This window comes from Ictidomys tridecemlineatus, chromosome 1 (assembly GCF_052094955.1).
Source record: "Ictidomys tridecemlineatus isolate mIctTri1 chromosome 1, mIctTri1.hap1, whole genome shotgun sequence".
In the NCBI taxonomy this organism is placed as follows: domain Eukaryota; kingdom Metazoa; phylum Chordata; class Mammalia; order Rodentia; family Sciuridae; genus Ictidomys; species Ictidomys tridecemlineatus.
The window spans coordinates 118,785,721-118,801,621 of record NC_135477.1 but is presented as its reverse complement, the minus strand read 5'-3'; the positions used below and the strand labels follow the sequence as shown (position 1 = coordinate 118,801,621).

General features: G+C 39.8%; 2 protein-coding genes and 1 non-coding gene across 9 annotated transcripts in view; 1 reads left to right on the top strand and 2 right to left on the bottom strand.

The window, feature by feature from the left end:
* Nucleotides 1-984: 984 nt before the first annotated feature.
* LOC101960488 (oocyte-specific histone RNA stem-loop-binding protein 2) lies at nucleotides 985-3,962 on the bottom strand. The gene is made up of 5 exons (XM_040272062.2): nucleotides 3,801-3,962; nucleotides 2,403-2,498; nucleotides 2,193-2,297; nucleotides 1,441-1,593; nucleotides 985-1,297 (listed from the first exon to the last, which is right to left on the bottom strand). The coding sequence occupies exons 1-5, from the start codon at nucleotides 3,842-3,844 to the stop codon at nucleotides 1,087-1,089; spliced, it is 609 nt and encodes a 202-aa protein (XP_040127996.1). The 5' UTR covers nucleotides 3,845-3,962; the 3' UTR covers nucleotides 985-1,086.
* A 321-nt stretch (nucleotides 3,963-4,283) lies between these two features.
* The window catches only part of Cdc25c (cell division cycle 25C), a 29,303-nt gene continuing 17,685 nt past the window's right edge, over nucleotides 4,284-15,901 (top strand). For 5 of the 7 annotated variants that reach the window (XR_013437467.1, XM_040272048.2, XM_078045847.1 and 2 more), the window contains exons 1-8: nucleotides 4,284-4,522; nucleotides 4,943-5,138; nucleotides 5,979-6,073; nucleotides 7,525-7,570; nucleotides 8,432-8,465; nucleotides 8,572-8,661; nucleotides 11,931-12,029; nucleotides 13,444-13,599. Coding sequence is in view for 6 of the 7 variants with exons in the window: in XM_040272048.2 (XP_040127982.1) it covers nucleotides 4,954-5,138; nucleotides 5,979-6,073; nucleotides 7,525-7,570; nucleotides 8,432-8,465; nucleotides 8,572-8,661; nucleotides 11,931-12,029; nucleotides 13,444-13,599 (705 nt within the window). In the remaining variant the exon portion in view is untranslated. The remainder of the gene's footprint in view (nucleotides 4,523-4,942; nucleotides 5,139-5,978; nucleotides 6,074-7,524; nucleotides 7,571-8,431; nucleotides 8,466-8,571; nucleotides 8,662-11,930; nucleotides 12,030-13,443; nucleotides 13,600-15,901) is intronic. The other 2 variants (XM_078045853.1, XM_078045857.1) reach the window with 2 other exon arrangements.
* Trnaa-agc (transfer RNA alanine (anticodon AGC)) lies at nucleotides 7,093-7,165 on the bottom strand. The gene has a single exon. It is a non-coding gene; the product is annotated as a tRNA-Ala (tRNA).

Here is a 15,901-nt window from a genome sequence, read left to right as displayed (position 1 = left end):
TAAATTTGAAAATTTGAATGTCAGCATCAGTGAGATAAGCCAAAAAAAAAAGGGGGGGGGAGAGTTTTTAATGCCTTCATTTTGTGATCTCTTTGTAGGACAGAGTTTTAGATTTTTGAATTGGTTAAAAAGTAGTAATGTAATTAACTTCACTATTAACATTTAACAGCAAGCCCCCTGAAGGACATCTGTTTTTTTCTAAACATTTTGTGCCGTACTCAAGTCTGGGACAAGTAAATAGCTGTGATCCTGTGATTGGCTAGAAAGCAGAATCATTCTTGGGGATCTTCGGGATCTTCAACATTGAGCTTGGAAGGGGAGGACAGAGGAACCAAGTCTAGAAACTGCAAAAGTAGAGGAAAAGTGAGGTATTAGTTAAGAAAATGGGAGTAGATAGATTTTTTTTTTCACTGCATATCATTTCTCCTTGGCAAAGAGAAGGAGCAGAGGCAGGAGCCATAATGTAGGAATATATATTTACCTATAATTACCCATATTATGTGCTAGGCACTGTGCTACACACTTTAAATAAATATGCATTCACATTTTTTTTTCTTACAATCACTAAATGAAAAAAAAATCTTATTTTGGGGCTGGGGTTGTAGCTCAGTGGTAGAGCACTTGCCTAACATTCGTGAGACACTGGGTTCAATCCTCAGCACCACATAAAAATAAGTAAATAAAATTTAAAAATCTTATTTTGGTAAATGAAACCTCCTGAGGGGTTTACTGCCTATGTGGTAGGTAAAGGTTGTAACCAAAAGCCTGAGACTGTAGTCCTTGTTCTTCATTACTAGATTGTTCCGCTTTTTATTACGAACCATGTTTACTAAAGTTGAATAGTTGCGTAAAAGAAGTTGGCATTACTATTTGTAAAACATTGAAAAAAACAGAAAACACACACATCACTGCAAGTTAGTTTTCAGGTCTCATTTCAAAGGAAGGTTACATCCTCTTTCATCAAGAAGAAAATAGCCTTCCAGTGCAGCCCAATACTCCTGTCCATAATTAAATCTATTTATGCCACTTTTAGTTGTCAAGTTTTTTCACTCATGTTCTGCTATTTTTTTTCCTGCTTCACTTCCTTCATTTGTCCTTGGGCCACTTCTTCAAACCCCATCTGACATCATGGGTCAGACCCCCATCTTTGACTCCACTCCTTTCACTTTTGGTATAGGATACTACCTGGGCCCCTTTCTTGCATTCATCCAGATTCTCCAAGGGTTGGACCCAGTCACCCAGAAGGTTATCCAAAGGGGTAGAATCCATCAGCTCTAAGGGGCTCTGCATTCCCTGCCTATGGAGGAAGCAGAGTAAGAGATCATACATTCATGCAGACCATTTTCCCTTTCTACCTAGTAGAATCTAACCCTTTTCAAAGTCAGGAGAAGTAAGGTGTGGCCCACCACTCATAGAAAGAACCAGTAATAGTGAACATACCCCTGAGCCCCCCTGCCCTGTAGAGGCTGGCTGGGGGGGTCCCAGGTATGTAGGGCTCTTCTCCATTGCCTGATCTGGGCATCCCAGGAACGACGGCTGTATCTCCTGTTCTTGTTTGGTGTTTGAGGGTGAAGCCCTGGCTGTCTCTGTGCCCTGGCAACAATAAATATGGATCAGATGGAAGTCAAAGTGAAAGGACACAGCTCCCTGCTTATTACAACAAATCAGGAGTCTAGATAGAGAATTACCAGGATAGATGTAGAAGCAATACCTTCAATCCAACAAAAAATCTTCAAATCAGATTAAGCACCAAACTTCACACCTCCCTAATATTCTCCTAAAAGGGTAAATTACATATAACTTCCTCTAAGTTAACATACAAGACAATATATGACATATCTTTAAAATAAAATACCTCCTATGTTTTCACATTTTTTGGTATGTATACATATAAACATAATTTGTCAAGTATGTTTCAATTAGCCAGCTTGGCTGGAGGCATGGGGTGTTGGTCAAAATTTTAGGGAGGAAAACAACCTCATTAGGAAACGGATAAAGCTGTAGAAGGCCTTATAGGCGAAGTACAACGTTTTCTCTTTGAGAAAAAATCTCAGAAACCTATTTTGGGACTATATTACAGGAGAATTAATAATACCGCAACATTGTCAGAGCACTCAGATTCTCTCATCCCTCTATCACCTGACATTGAACCATTGGTTGATACTCTTGTGACCACCCACAACTATACTCACTTGGGGACCTGCTGTAGAAAGCACCGGTAACCAGGTGTGCACTTGCCATAATCTATCTGCTTTTGCCTCCTCTGCAAGACAACTTCATCTGTCTCTACTTCCCACCTGCAGGAAAGCATACAGTGACCCACAAAGTGTGATTATAGTCATTAAGACAGAAATCAATGTATTCCACACTCCCTTACTCCCCAGCCTGACTTTCAAGCTTACCTGGCATGACAAGGCTCTGTGCTGACTGCCACACTTACCATCTCTATTCTAGAGAACAGAGACTCTTCACACACCTCTTTTCTGGTGAAGCAATTTCTACAGATGAAAAGGGATTCAGATAAAAACCAGCTGACTAGTTTGCACCTCTCAGCCACTATTAACACTAAGATCCTGATATCAGGTGAAGTTTACATATTTTTTTTCTTTGATAGTGGGGATTTAACCCAGGGGTCTTTACCTCTGAGCGAGCTTTCTTTCTTTCTGTATTTATTTATTTTTGGAACTGGGGATCAAACCCAGGGCTTTGCAAATGCAAGGCAGACGCTTTGCCACTAAGCTACATCCCAGCCCTTTTTAATATTTAAAGATTTTTTTTTAGTTGTTGATGGACCTTTATTTAATTTATTTATATATGGTGCTGAGAATTGAACCCAGTGCCTCACACATGCCAGGCAAGCTCACTACTGCTCAGCCCCAGCCCTACATTTGTTTTTTGAGACGGGTTTTTTTAAAGTTGTTGAGGCTGGTCTAAGAACTTGCCATTTTCCTGCCTTAGCATGCTGAATTGCTGGGATTACAGGTATATACGCCATCACTCCTGGCTAAAATTTGTATTTCTGACTTTTTTTTTCCCCTCAAAGTGTGGTCTGCTAACCATCTGCATGGGTGGCACCTGGTGGCCTTGATAATTCCTGGGCCCCACTCTATACCTATTGAATCTTCATTTTAGGGGTCTACGTTTTAAACAATTTTTAATTATGAAAAATTTCAAATATACGCTGAAGTAAAAAGTATAACACAATGCCTTGCTACTAAAAATATGGTCCTGGGACCAGAGACATCAACATTAGCTGGGAACTTGTTAGAAGTGCAGAACCTCGGGCTAAAATCCAGATCCACTGAATCAGAATCTGCATTTTAAGAGTATCCCCAGGTGATTAGTATACACATTAAATATTAAGCACTAAAATAATGGACATCTCCACCCACACCATCGTCCAACATTCCTGACCAATTTTGTCTCATCAATACCTACCCCAACCCTAACAGGATTGTTTAAATGTAAATCCCTAATATTACGAATTTCCAGAGCTGGGGAGTGGAGCTCACTGATACAGGGCTCTCCTAAGCGTACTCTAGGTTCAATTCTTGCCACCGCAAAATAAATAAGTAAGATATTTTTTTTCAAAATATTACCTTGTCAATATTTAAACTTTCATAAACTGACAAAATTTAAGGTCCTTTGGGCTGTGGTAAGAATTAAAGGAGATGATTCAATTTCTTTCTCTAAAAAGGATTTTCTATCTACCCACCTAGTATCTCTGAGATGCTGTGCACTAAAATCGGATAACAAGGAAAGCTCTCAGAAAGGACCAATGCCGCTTAACATAAACACACCTGTCACGCCCCAACATCCGCCGCCCTGGCGGCAAATGTTCCATCTTCAGCGGAAGGCTAGTAAAACCAAAGAGAAACGATACAAGAAAGAAGCAAGGAAAAATAAACACTTCCACTCAAATTAATCTTTCATAGTATTAGCTTAAGCGAACGGTCATCGCTAGCGAGCCGCAATTTAAATCTCCCGGGGTTCGCGGGGTCTAGGGAATAGTGAGTACGGGGAGGGTGTGGCGATTGGCCAGAGGTAGAGCCAATGGTGCGCTGAGTTCCTAGCAAGGCAAAGCTTACTTAGCAGCTTTGCGAACGCTGATGGGCCAATTGCTTTTCTTGCTGTGGCTCTGGGGCGGGACAAATATGGCCACTTCCAGAGAAAGCTCACGCCTCCGGGTGATGGATGAGCAAAACTATTGGCTGTGATGGAAAGGGTGGAGTCTTGAAGGCGTGCGACGATTGGCTGACGCAACTTACAGGCGGTCCGGGATAGGTTGCTGGGTGGGCGGAAGATTTGAATGATCCAGCCTGGGGCTGTTGGTATTTACTCGAGCTAAACCTTCCCCTGCTACGGAGAGAAGTTGCTAGAACCTGTCCTCATCCTGTCGAGTCGAGCGAGAAGCAGAACCCGTAGGTAGTCCGGTTTACTGGCTGTTTTCCTCAGATTTTCCTATCGTTCTCTCGAATCTTCGCTTGTATCCAGTCACTGCCCACTTTCCTTTCTCCTGAAAGTAAGTCTGACTCGACGTAAGCACTAGCGGTTTCTACCACAGGGTCACTGAGACCTGGTTTTTCTGGTAGGGTCTGTTCAGGCCGAATGGGCATTATCGCGAGTTAGGAGTCCCGAGTTTCTTCCGGTTAGAAGTGTGAAGCTGTGTGGCCCCAAACAAATCAAAGCTCTCTCTTCATCCCACCTTTAAAGTCCTCAGATTGCGCATCCTCGGTAAATTAAAATTTCAACAAAAAGGCCTTGTCAAGTGCGATTTAAACTTAAAACTGAGTTGTGATTCACTCTTCGGAAAGCCTCCCATCCCCTTTTGCCAATCCACTGGGCTGGATAGGGTGGAGGGTGTTGGAAAAGCTGAACGGTCTGTGATGTTCTCCTAGCAAGGTGTTTTGTTTTGTCCCCCACCCTCCTCCCATTTGTGAAGATTCAGAGACCATGTCTACAGAACTCTTTTCATCCTCAAAAGAAGAGGGAAGGTCTTGCTCAGGACCCAGTTTTAGGTCCAATCAGAGGAAGATGTTACACCTGCTCCTGGAGAGAGACTCTTCCTTTACCATCTGTCCAGGTCTCCCAATGGACAAACTCCTTGGCGATTCTGCAAATCTAAGCATTTTGTCTGGGTAAACCCACTTTTATTTCTATATCTTATCTCCTTTGCTTTACAAACAGGCTTGTTTGTTTAATTATCCTAGCTCAAAGATCAGGATTTAGGTCCCAGCTCCACTGTTGACTGTGTGACCCTTTTGAATCTCAGGCTGCTTTTCTGTGTAAAACTATCTCACTAGGATCTTGTTTTTTTGTGTGTGTGTGTGGTGTTGTGAGTTGAACCCAGGGCTTTGTGCATCGAGGCAAACATTCTACCAGCTGAGCTGTATCCCAGCCCCCTCTCACAGGATCTTGTGAGAATCAAATAATGTAATGACTGGGTAAAGTCTGAAAATATTCTGTTATGAATTGGCTGCTTTATTAGCATTAATATTAATGTTATTGTTCTTGTACTTTAAATTCTGGTCATCTGGGTTCCATCCCTAGCACCACCAAAAACTAAAACAAAACAAAAAAACCAAAAACTGTCATGATGTTTTTATGCCTCACTAGCAAATAAGGAGAAGTATTTGAAAAGTACTAGAGACTGGAGGAAAAAATCAAATCTATGTATTCATCATAAACTGGGTAGAGGATATGGATTCAAGATTTCACTCAGTTAATAAACTTTGGGCCTCATTAATTTTTTTTTTTAAATCCTGTCTCAATATCTTGATGAAGAGAAAATGAGGCACATGATGGAATAGAGAAAAATTGAGAGATTTTTCTCAATGAAGTCTGATATTTCCAGAAAGCAATTAGATACTTTTTAGATTTTTGTGATGGTCATTGAGAGGTATTTCAAATGAAGGATCTTTGCCTTTCAAGATATTACAACCTAATGGGAATCTTGATGTACTATTATGTCTCAACAGAGGAACTCCAAAACGTTGCCTTGATCTTACGAATTTCAGCAGTGGAGAGATGTCTGCCACTTACCTTACCACTTCTGCAGACCTTGATGAAACTGGTAGGGAAAAGGGAGGTAAAGGCCTCAAAGGGAAGAATAATTTAAGGGAGAAGACAGGGAAGTATGATAGAAATGGAAGATGGTGAAAGTAGGTAGACAATCTACCTGAAGAATTGGAATTTTGAGAGTAATTAGAGGATTTTTTTTTTTTTTTTTGGTTCCAGGAAGTACCAGGAATTCAACTCTGGGGTGCTTAACCACTGAGCAATACCCCTAGTGCTTTTTAGTTTTTATTTTGAGACAGGGCCTCACTAAGTTTTTAGGGCCTTGCTAAGTTACTGAGGCTGGTTTTGAAGTTGTAATCTGCCTGAGTCAGCCTCCTGAGTTGCTGGGATTACAGGATTGTGCCATTGCACCTGGCAAGGATTTTTTTTTTTTTTTTTAATAAGACTGCACTTTGAATGCCTCTGGGTACATCTGCAGAGACCAAGCAACATCCTCAGCCCTTTTTTGCTTTATTTTAAGGCAGGGCCTCACTAAGTTGCCTGGTCTGGCTTCAAATTTGCAATCCTTCTGCCTTAGCCTCCTGTGTAGCTGGGATTATAGGCGTGTGTTACTGTGCCAAATTTAATTAGAGAGTTTGAGGTGAATAATTAAGCCAATGAGAAAAGAAAAAGAATAACACTAATAGGAACACTAATAAAAACAATAACATTCTACATTTGAAAAAGTTAGATAAAAGGAAATATATTTTATTGACAGATTAGTGGTATAAAAGAAAGTCCAGAAAAGTTTTGTTTCTTGGTTTAATTTCATCAGAGGCAAAGAAATCAGCATAAATAAACACTTTGTCAGTTAATTCTTATGCTTCTATAGGTCTATACCCCTAAAAATGCTTCATTACTCAATCATTCTAGCATTTCCTCTAATTTTGGATTTCCTGCATAATAACCTTTCTTTTCTACTCATGAATAAAAAAAACTCCATCACTATTTCAGAGGTTTTCTGTTTTGTTTTGTTTGTTTTTTAAAGTTTTTATATTTGTAGATGGACAGAATGCCTTTATTTCATTTATTTTTATGTGGTGCTGGGGATCGAACCCAGTGCCTCATGCATGCTAGGCAAGTGCTCTGCCACTGAGCTACAGCTACAGCCCCTTTTTTGTTTTTTTGAGTCAAGGTCTTGCTAAGTTGCTGAGGCTGGTCTTGAACTTGTGGTTCTTCTGCCTCAGCCTCGCGAGCTGCAGGGATTACTGGTGTGTGCCACAGCTCTCCCAGCTTTCCCAGTATTTTTTCTTTGAGTAGTACATGTAAATTTTTAAGTTTCCATGAAATTGAATTTTGTACCCTGGTATTTTGTTCCATAAGATGGGTAACAGTTAAGAGCTTTGTGTTCTAGAGTTTAGCCTTTGAAATTAATGTGGCATACTGGTAACAAAGAAAATCAGAGGGGAAAACAGGATGCATGGACAAGAATAATGGCTCTTACTGATTCTTCATATTTGATTTCAGGTCACTTGGATTCTTCAGGGCCTCAGGAAGTACAGTTAGCTAGGATGTAAGTTCTGTTGCTAAATGAACCCCATGCTTAAAATCTTACAGCACTGTTCATAGGGATTTTATCTTATGCAGATTCCACATAGTATGAATTTCACTTTGGGTATAAGTAGGCTTCAAGGCCTCAATGCTGGACTTGAACAACTTTTAAGTTTTCTAGATCTAAATAGTGGTGTTAAATGAAGGCTATTCATTTTAACCATCACACACAATCAGAATTACTTCCCCCCCCACTATGCGGGGGATTGAACTCAGGGCCAAGTGGTAGACAAGTGCTCTACCACTGAGCTATACCCTGAGCTGAGTCAGAATTATCTTTCAAAAATAAAGGAAAATGGTACATGTGCATATGAGTTGGCTTCTATTTACATGTGAAAAGTGTAAGTCTTAGTAATTAAAAGTACAAGTTACAGGGTCTAGAATGAGAGTGTCTGGATTCTAGTAGATTGCAATATTACTATCTATAACGGACAACTTTCTTAATTTCAATGGACCCCAGTTTCTTTATACAAAACATGGAAGTAATAATAGCACTTCTCACAGGGCAGAGCACTTGCCTAGTCCCTGGGTTTGATCCCCATACCTCAGGAAAAGAAAAGAGAGAGGAGGAAATAAAGGTAAAATAAACTTGTGCATCTTTGGTACACCTCTTTAGATGTAGTTATGCCCATGAAATGAGAGCCTTTTTCTTGGGTCTTACTATTTACCACAGAGAATATGTATTGTTATAGGAAGAGACTTATCTGCTAGGACTAGGGCTAGTTGGAAGAAAGGAAGGAAAAAGTTGGATGCCTCAACCTATTGAATAATTAGAGAATTTGAGGTGTTTGGGGCTTACCTAGTTGTTTGCTTTAATATACAGGAATCACCACCAGTATGCTATGAAAGGCAGCCCAGTGAGTATCTCTTTTTTGGGTTTGTTTCTTGGGGGGGATGCAGAGGGTTTCAAATTAACTCATGGCTCAAGGATGCTGGATGTTCTCAGCAAAAAATGTCTTTTAGGCACAGCTGCTTTGTAGCACTCCCAATGCTTTGGACCATGGCTATAAAAAGAAAGATGCAATGTGTAGTTTAACTGCAAATAAAGAAAATGTGAGTATTTAATGGAAATATAGTCACATTATTCTATATTTATTCATTATTATTATGATACTGTGCTGCAGTCTGGCTAGACACAAAATCACGAGCCACTCAAGCAGGAACAACCTTTATTATTTGAAAATGCCGCCAATGCCCCTTAACGCCCCCACGCGGCACCCCCCCCCCCCCACACACACACCAGAGGAAGTTCCTCCCCCGGAATTCCCTCCTACTGTACTTCCCCAACCAATGGGAACTCTCCAGGAGTCCTGGAGCAGGCCAAGGTGAACAGCAGGAGTCCAATATCCATATGAATGCAAATCTTAACATAATCATATCATCTCAATGGCTAGCTGGCTGTCACCTTTCAACCAAAAATGCCATGCATCATATTACTTGGCTGTGGCTCTTAGCATCTCCCGCCTTCTGTTAAATTAAGCAACAAGCAATGTGGCTAGGGACGTGCCTGTTAGGTTTGTCCAATTCAACATATGGTTCTTACCCGTCATCGGAAAACTGAACTCTAGACGTCAGCCTCCTGTCTTAGGTTGATACCACTGCAATTGGATCATACCCGCCACTGACTACCGGTCCACCATACCTGTGGATAGGCCTATGCACCAGTGGAGAGGGTGAGGTTCTTTGCCTCACCTCTGTTGGCCCCCAGATTTGGCCTTGGTGCCGGTGGTGGGGGGGGTGAGGTTCTTTGCCTCACCTCTGTTGGCCCCCAAAATTAGACCATCACTAGTAGAAGGGAGGAGGATACAGAAATGCCATGACACCAAGTCCATTGACAGCTCTTTAGGAAAAATTGCAACACTGGTGACACATCAGCAAAGATACGCCAGCACTACCATAATTCGCTGCATCAACAGATAGAGCACAATGCATACAAGTGATACATAGTCCATGCAAGTTTTGTAAGCAGTTCAAAGTGGAGGAATCTATCAATATGTCCATTTCCTCCCAAAATAAATCGACTCAGTGATTGAGCATTACTTGTTGAGTTATTAATCATTGATGCATCAGTTTATACAGTTTGTTGTGATAACTATCGAAGAAACTGTAGTTTGGTTTCATCTTGTCTTCACTGGCACTGGGATGAAGATAGGAATTCTGACAATGATGCTAAAAAAAATTATGTAACATTCCAACAGGTACTAAGAAAACAATTTTTTGAACGATTTACAACATTGCTGAGACTGTCCTTGAATTTGGGATTCTCCTATCTCAGTCTCCAGATTAGCTGAGATTACAGGCATGCACCACCTTTCCCAGCTCTATATTATTATTTTATTCCTTTGAGAGAAGTAACTTACTGGTTTTGGGAGACCTATAGCTATTTATATCTCAGTATATTAGACAAGCAAATTATATCACCATAGGTGGAGAAAAATCTTTGTAATTTTTTTTTTCCCCCTGTTAAAACAAGAATCCTAAATCCAAATCTTCCATAGCAGGAGTTCTTGATTACTCATATTCCGTTGATTACATTAAGGACAAACATTGTTGTTACCATTGTGTAAAGAATTTATTTCTTAAGCTGGGTACGGTGGTGAATGTTTGCAATATTAGCTACTCATATAACTGAAACAGGAGGACTATAAGTGTGAGGCCAGTTCAGCAACTCAGTAAGACCCGTCTTAAAAGTAAAAAAGAAAAACGTTTATAGTGATAACATACATAACTTGTTCAAAGATTCTTTTCTTTTTAAAATATTTTTTAGTTATAGATAGACAGAATACCTTTATTTTATTTATTTCTATATGGTGCTGAGGATTGAACCCAGTGCCTCACATGTGCCAGGCAAGTGCTCCAACACTGAGCTACAACCCCAGCCCTCAAAGATTCTTTACATGAAGTTTTATTTATTTGTATAGGTATTTATTTACTTGGTACTGTGATTGAACCCAGGGTTCTTTACCACTGAGTTACATCCCAGTCCATTTATTTATTTTTTATTTTGAGACAGAGTCTAAGTTGCTGAGACTGGCCTCAAACTTACAATTCTGCCTTGGTCTCCTGAGTCTATGAGATTACAGGCTTGTGCCACTGCATCTGGCTTCATCATCATCATCATCATCATCATCATCATTTTCTAATTTGTGGATTGAGAATTGAACCTAGGGGTTTGCTATGCTAGGCAAGAACTCTAAAATTCTTTTATTTTGAGACCAGATCTCCCTAAATTGTCCAGGTGACCTCAAACTGTGATCTTCCTACCTCAGACTCCCAAGTAGCTGACATTACAAATGAGGGTACTGCACCCAACCACTTTATTTTTAGTGCTAAGGATTGATAATGCTGAGGACTGAACTATGCTAAGAGCATGTTATATCACTAGCTATATCCCTTTAGTCCCTATTCTGAAGAAGTCATTGTTTTTTCTATCTAAGCCTTTGACCATCTTTCAGATCCATGTTGAAATTTTCCTATCCTAGATACCTAGTCACTAAAATAATTGTGTAATTAATCCCCTTCCTTTTTTTTTTTTTTTTCTAAACTACCTTCCATCCCTTCTCCCAGGGTCACTGTGCATAAAAGAGTTGTTGTTTTGTTACACTGACAAAGATATGTTCATGTTTTTGACTGTTCTATTCAGATTTTTATTGATTTAATACTGTCCTTCTAATCTCCCTTTATAATCAATCACTTTTTTTTTTTTTTTTTTTGAGATTGAGTCTCACTATGTTGTCCAAGCATGCTTCCTTGGATCAAATGATTCTTGGGCCTCAGCCTCTCGATTATCTGGTACTATAGGTGTATGCCACCAGGCCTAGTTTATAATCAGTTTTTCCCTGCAATGTGCTGGAGACTGAACTCAGGGCCTTACATGTGCTAGGCAAGCATTATAATACTGAGTTTTACACCCAGACTTTTTTGAAAACTTTTTTTTGAGACAGGATCTTGCAGAGTTGCCCGGACTAGCCTTGAACTTAATGTCCTTCTGTGTCAGTCTCCCAAGTTGCTGGGATTACAGGTGTGTGCCTATTGTGCCTGGCCTTATAAACACTTTTTGAAATCTTACCATCTTCTTCCCAAGCAGGTTCTCCTCAACTCCTCAATTCTTTTGTTTGTGATGATAAAATTAATATCCTACAAGCAAATCTAGGTGCCAGACATCAAATTCAAACCATTATTTGCATCTTCAGAGTATACATTTAATGATTACATTTGATGTGTTTCATGAGGGTTATTCATAGTTTGATTAGACAAAATGTTTTTGTCAGGGCCCAATTAGTATGTCTCTTCCTCCAGCCAACATAGTTTTTCTTATGCAGGATAAAAACACTTTTAAGGCCTTGGAGTGGCAGACACCCAGGAACCTGAGGTTTCCTAAAAGATCAGGAGGTCCTTACATGTCTTCCCCTTCTGTGCTGGTGAGTCATTGAATATCATCATTAAGGGTAGGTTGGGGTATTATGAGCTATAGGATAGCAGATTGTGACCCTTGACTTTTTTTAATCTGGCTGTGTGAGACAGGGGTGGACAAGTTTGAACAGAGAGGAAAGAGCTATATTTCCTTCAATCATTTTATTTTAATTTTTTTTTTATATTGGGTATTGAACTTTGGGGCATTTTACCATCAAGCTACAACCTCAATCCTTTTAATGTTTTTATTTTGGGATTGGGTCTCGCTAAGTTGCTAAAGGTTTTGTCACATTGCCCAGGCTGATCTCAAACTTGGGATCCTTCTACCTCAGTTGTTATGCACTGCCATGATTGGCTTCTTTTCTTTCCTTTCTTTGAGATAGGGCTTGCTGTGTTTCCCAGGCCAAGTTTGAACTCCTGGGCTCAATCACTCCTACCCCAGCCTCCCAAGTACTGGGTTACAGGCATGAATGACTGAAGGACCATGCCTGGTGACAGTACCTTATTCTTTTTTTTTTTTTTTGATACTGGGGATTGAATCCAGGAGCGCTTAACCAATGAGCTACATCCCTAGCCCCCCCCCTTTTTTTTGAGACAGGGTCTCATTAAGTTGCTTAGTCCTTGCTAAGTTGCTAAGGCTGGCCCCAAGCCACTGGATTTACAGGCATGTACCACCACACCTGGATATATTTAGTTTTTTGAAGAACTGCCATACTATTCATAGTGACTGTACCACTTTACATTCCTACCTGTAGTGCATAAGCACCTATTGTCCTTATAATACTTATTTTAATGGGTATAAAGTGGTATCTCCTTTTGATTTACATTTTGATTTCTCTGCTAAATATGTTGAGTATCTTTTGGTATGCTGTCAGGCTATGTATATGTCTTCTTTGAAATGTCTATTCAAATCCTATTTGTTTTTGTTGAGTTCTAGGAGTACTTTATATATTCTGATGTTAATTCCTCGTTGGATATATGATTTGCAAATATTTTCTCCCATTTTTTGGGTTTTCTTTTAATAATATCCTTTGGACTGGGGGTATAGCTCAGTCTTAGAACGTTTGCCTAGTATTCCCAGGCTCTGAGTTAAAAAAAAAAAATTTTTTTTAACAAAATGTACATCCTTTAAATAAAGATAATGTCCTTCAATGCATAAAATCTTTTACTTACTTACTTTTTTTATACTGGGATTGACCAAGGGATACTCTATCACTGAGCTTTATCTACGGCACTTTTTATGTTTTGAGACAGGTTCTATCTAAGTTGTCCAGGCTGGCTTTATACTTATGATCCTCCTGTCTCAGTATCCCAAGTCACTGGAATTACAGGTGCACACCACCACAAATGGATCAGTTAATTTTTTATATGGTGTAAGGTAAAGGTCTAAATAGGTTTTAATATTGTTGTTATCCTTGACAGGACAATGGAAAGTTTGCAGAAAGTGAAATGAAATATCTGGGCAGTCCCATTACTACAGTTCCAACATTAGATAAAATTCCAAAACTTGAAGATCAGGTAGCAGAGATTTCAAATGTGTTGATGGAATTTTCCCTAGAAGATCAAGAAGGCACTGAGGTATGCTGCTCCCCAATGATATATTTGTGTTTCTTCATTCTTTTTTGGTACTGAAGATTGAATCCAGGGGTGCTTTACCACACTACAAAGCTACAAAACCAACCCTTTTTATTTTTTTATTTTGAGATAGGGTCATGCTAAGTTGCTGAGGCAGGCCTTGAACCATGATTCTTCTGCCTCACCCTCTTGAGTTATCTGGATTACAGGCCTGTGCCAACATACCCAGCTCTTCATTCTCTCTCTCTCTCTCTCTCTCTCTCTCTCTCTCTTTTTTTTTTTGGTACCAGGGATTGAACCTGGGAGTGCTAAATTACTGAGTCACATCCTCCAGCACTCGCGTGCGCAGGTGCACATGCTCTCACTCTCTCTCTCTTTCTTTCTCTTTTTTTCCCCCCAGAGGGTCTTTCTAAGTTGCTTTGGGCCTCACTTCTTGAGGCTGGCTTTGAACTTGGGATCTTCTTGCCTCTGCTTCCTGAGTTACTGGGATTACAAGTGTGCATCACCATGCCTGGCTTCATTATTTTTTGCATAAACAACATTGTATGCCTAAAATTTTGCAGTCATTGTACTAAATGTTAGGGCTGCAGAGATCAAGAAGATATAATCTTAAGACAGGTGACTTTGGAGACTGAGGCAGGAAGATCTTAAATTCAAGGACAGTTTCAGCAATGTAGCAAGACCCTGTCTCAAATAAGAAATAAAAAGGGCTGGGGGTGTAGATTAGTGATAGAACGACTCTGGGTTCAATCTCCTGTAACCCTCCCTAATAATCATAAAATAATAGAAACTAATAGAAGGGAAATTTTATTTTCACAGCAGGGATATTTAGTTAAGAATAGGGTGTTGAACTAAACTGTTCCTAGATTGTGGGGTCTTATATGATAAAGCTGGGAAAGTCCTAGATAAACTGAGATAAAGTTGATTACCCTAGTTCTGAAGGGTAACATACATGACAAGTAGAAGCAAGAGTGTACTTTGATAAGAGTATGTGGCAAGTAGAAAGTTCCCAGTGTTGGAAAGTTCTTTGGGTTTTCAAGGACATGAGAAGCCAATGTGAGTGAGGGGAGATTTGCATGAGTTGGGAAAAAAGAGGTACTCAGGAGGCAGGACATAAAGGGCTTTTTAGACCATGGTGAATGTTTAGATTTTATTCTAAGTACAGTTGGACACTATTGGGGGCGGTATTAAGCAGGAATAGAATATGCCCTGATTTTTGTTTTGTGAAGACCATTCTCAATGCTAGATGGGGAATAATGGGTAAAAAATTAAGTTGGAAATAGTAAGAGAAGGAAGCTTTGCTATAGTCCTGGCAAGAGTTGGTGGTAAGCTAGGTGTGGTGGTGTTAGTTCCAGCTAATGGAGAGGCTGAGGCAGGAGGATCAACTGAACCCATGAATTCAAGACCAACCTGACCAACACAGTGAGACCCCATCTCAATAAAAAAAAAAATTAGCAGGGGCTGAGGTTGTAGCTCAGTGGTAGAGTGCTTGCCTAGCATGTGTGAGGCCCTGGGTTTAATCCCCAGCACCACATTAAAAAAACTAAATAAACAATAAAAGTATTGTGCCCATCTAAAACTAAAACTATTTTTTAAAAAAATGGCAATAGCCTGAACTAAGGTAGAGGCTATAGAGGCAGAGAAATGGATGAATTCAGAATATATTTTAGAGGATAGACTCAACAGAATTTAATAGGTTGGATGCGGGCTGTGCAAGAAGGAGGAGATTAAAAATAAATTTAAACATGTTAAGTTTGACAGTTTTTTTTTAAAAAATATTTTTAGTTGTAGATGGACACAATACCTTTATTTTGTTTATTTAGTTTTATGTGGTGCTGAGGATCGAACCCAGAACCTCACACATGTTGGGCAAGCACTCTACCACTGAGCTTCAACCCCGGCCCCAAGTTTGATAGGTTTTGATTCAAAGAGAAAACAGAAGCAATCAGAAGAAAACTACCTTCTTTTCTTGCCAAATATAGCAAATTATCTGCTTTGATACTTACATAATCTGCTATTCTGCAGATATCCCTGCTCCTATCTAAAGCTCTCCCTTCGTACCACATCCTATTCATTCTATTTTTGGAGGATACAGTAAGGAGCACACCAACACAATAGAATGCTACTCTCATGGAGCTTACATTCTAGACAAGAGGAAACAAATAAACATATGTATAAAATGGCAGATGCTAAAAATACTCTGATGGTAAAGCAGGCAAGGAGGAGTATCTGAGCCAGGCATGGTGGCACATGCCTGTAATCCCAGTGGCAGAAGGATCGCGAGTTCAAAGCTAGGCTCAGCAAC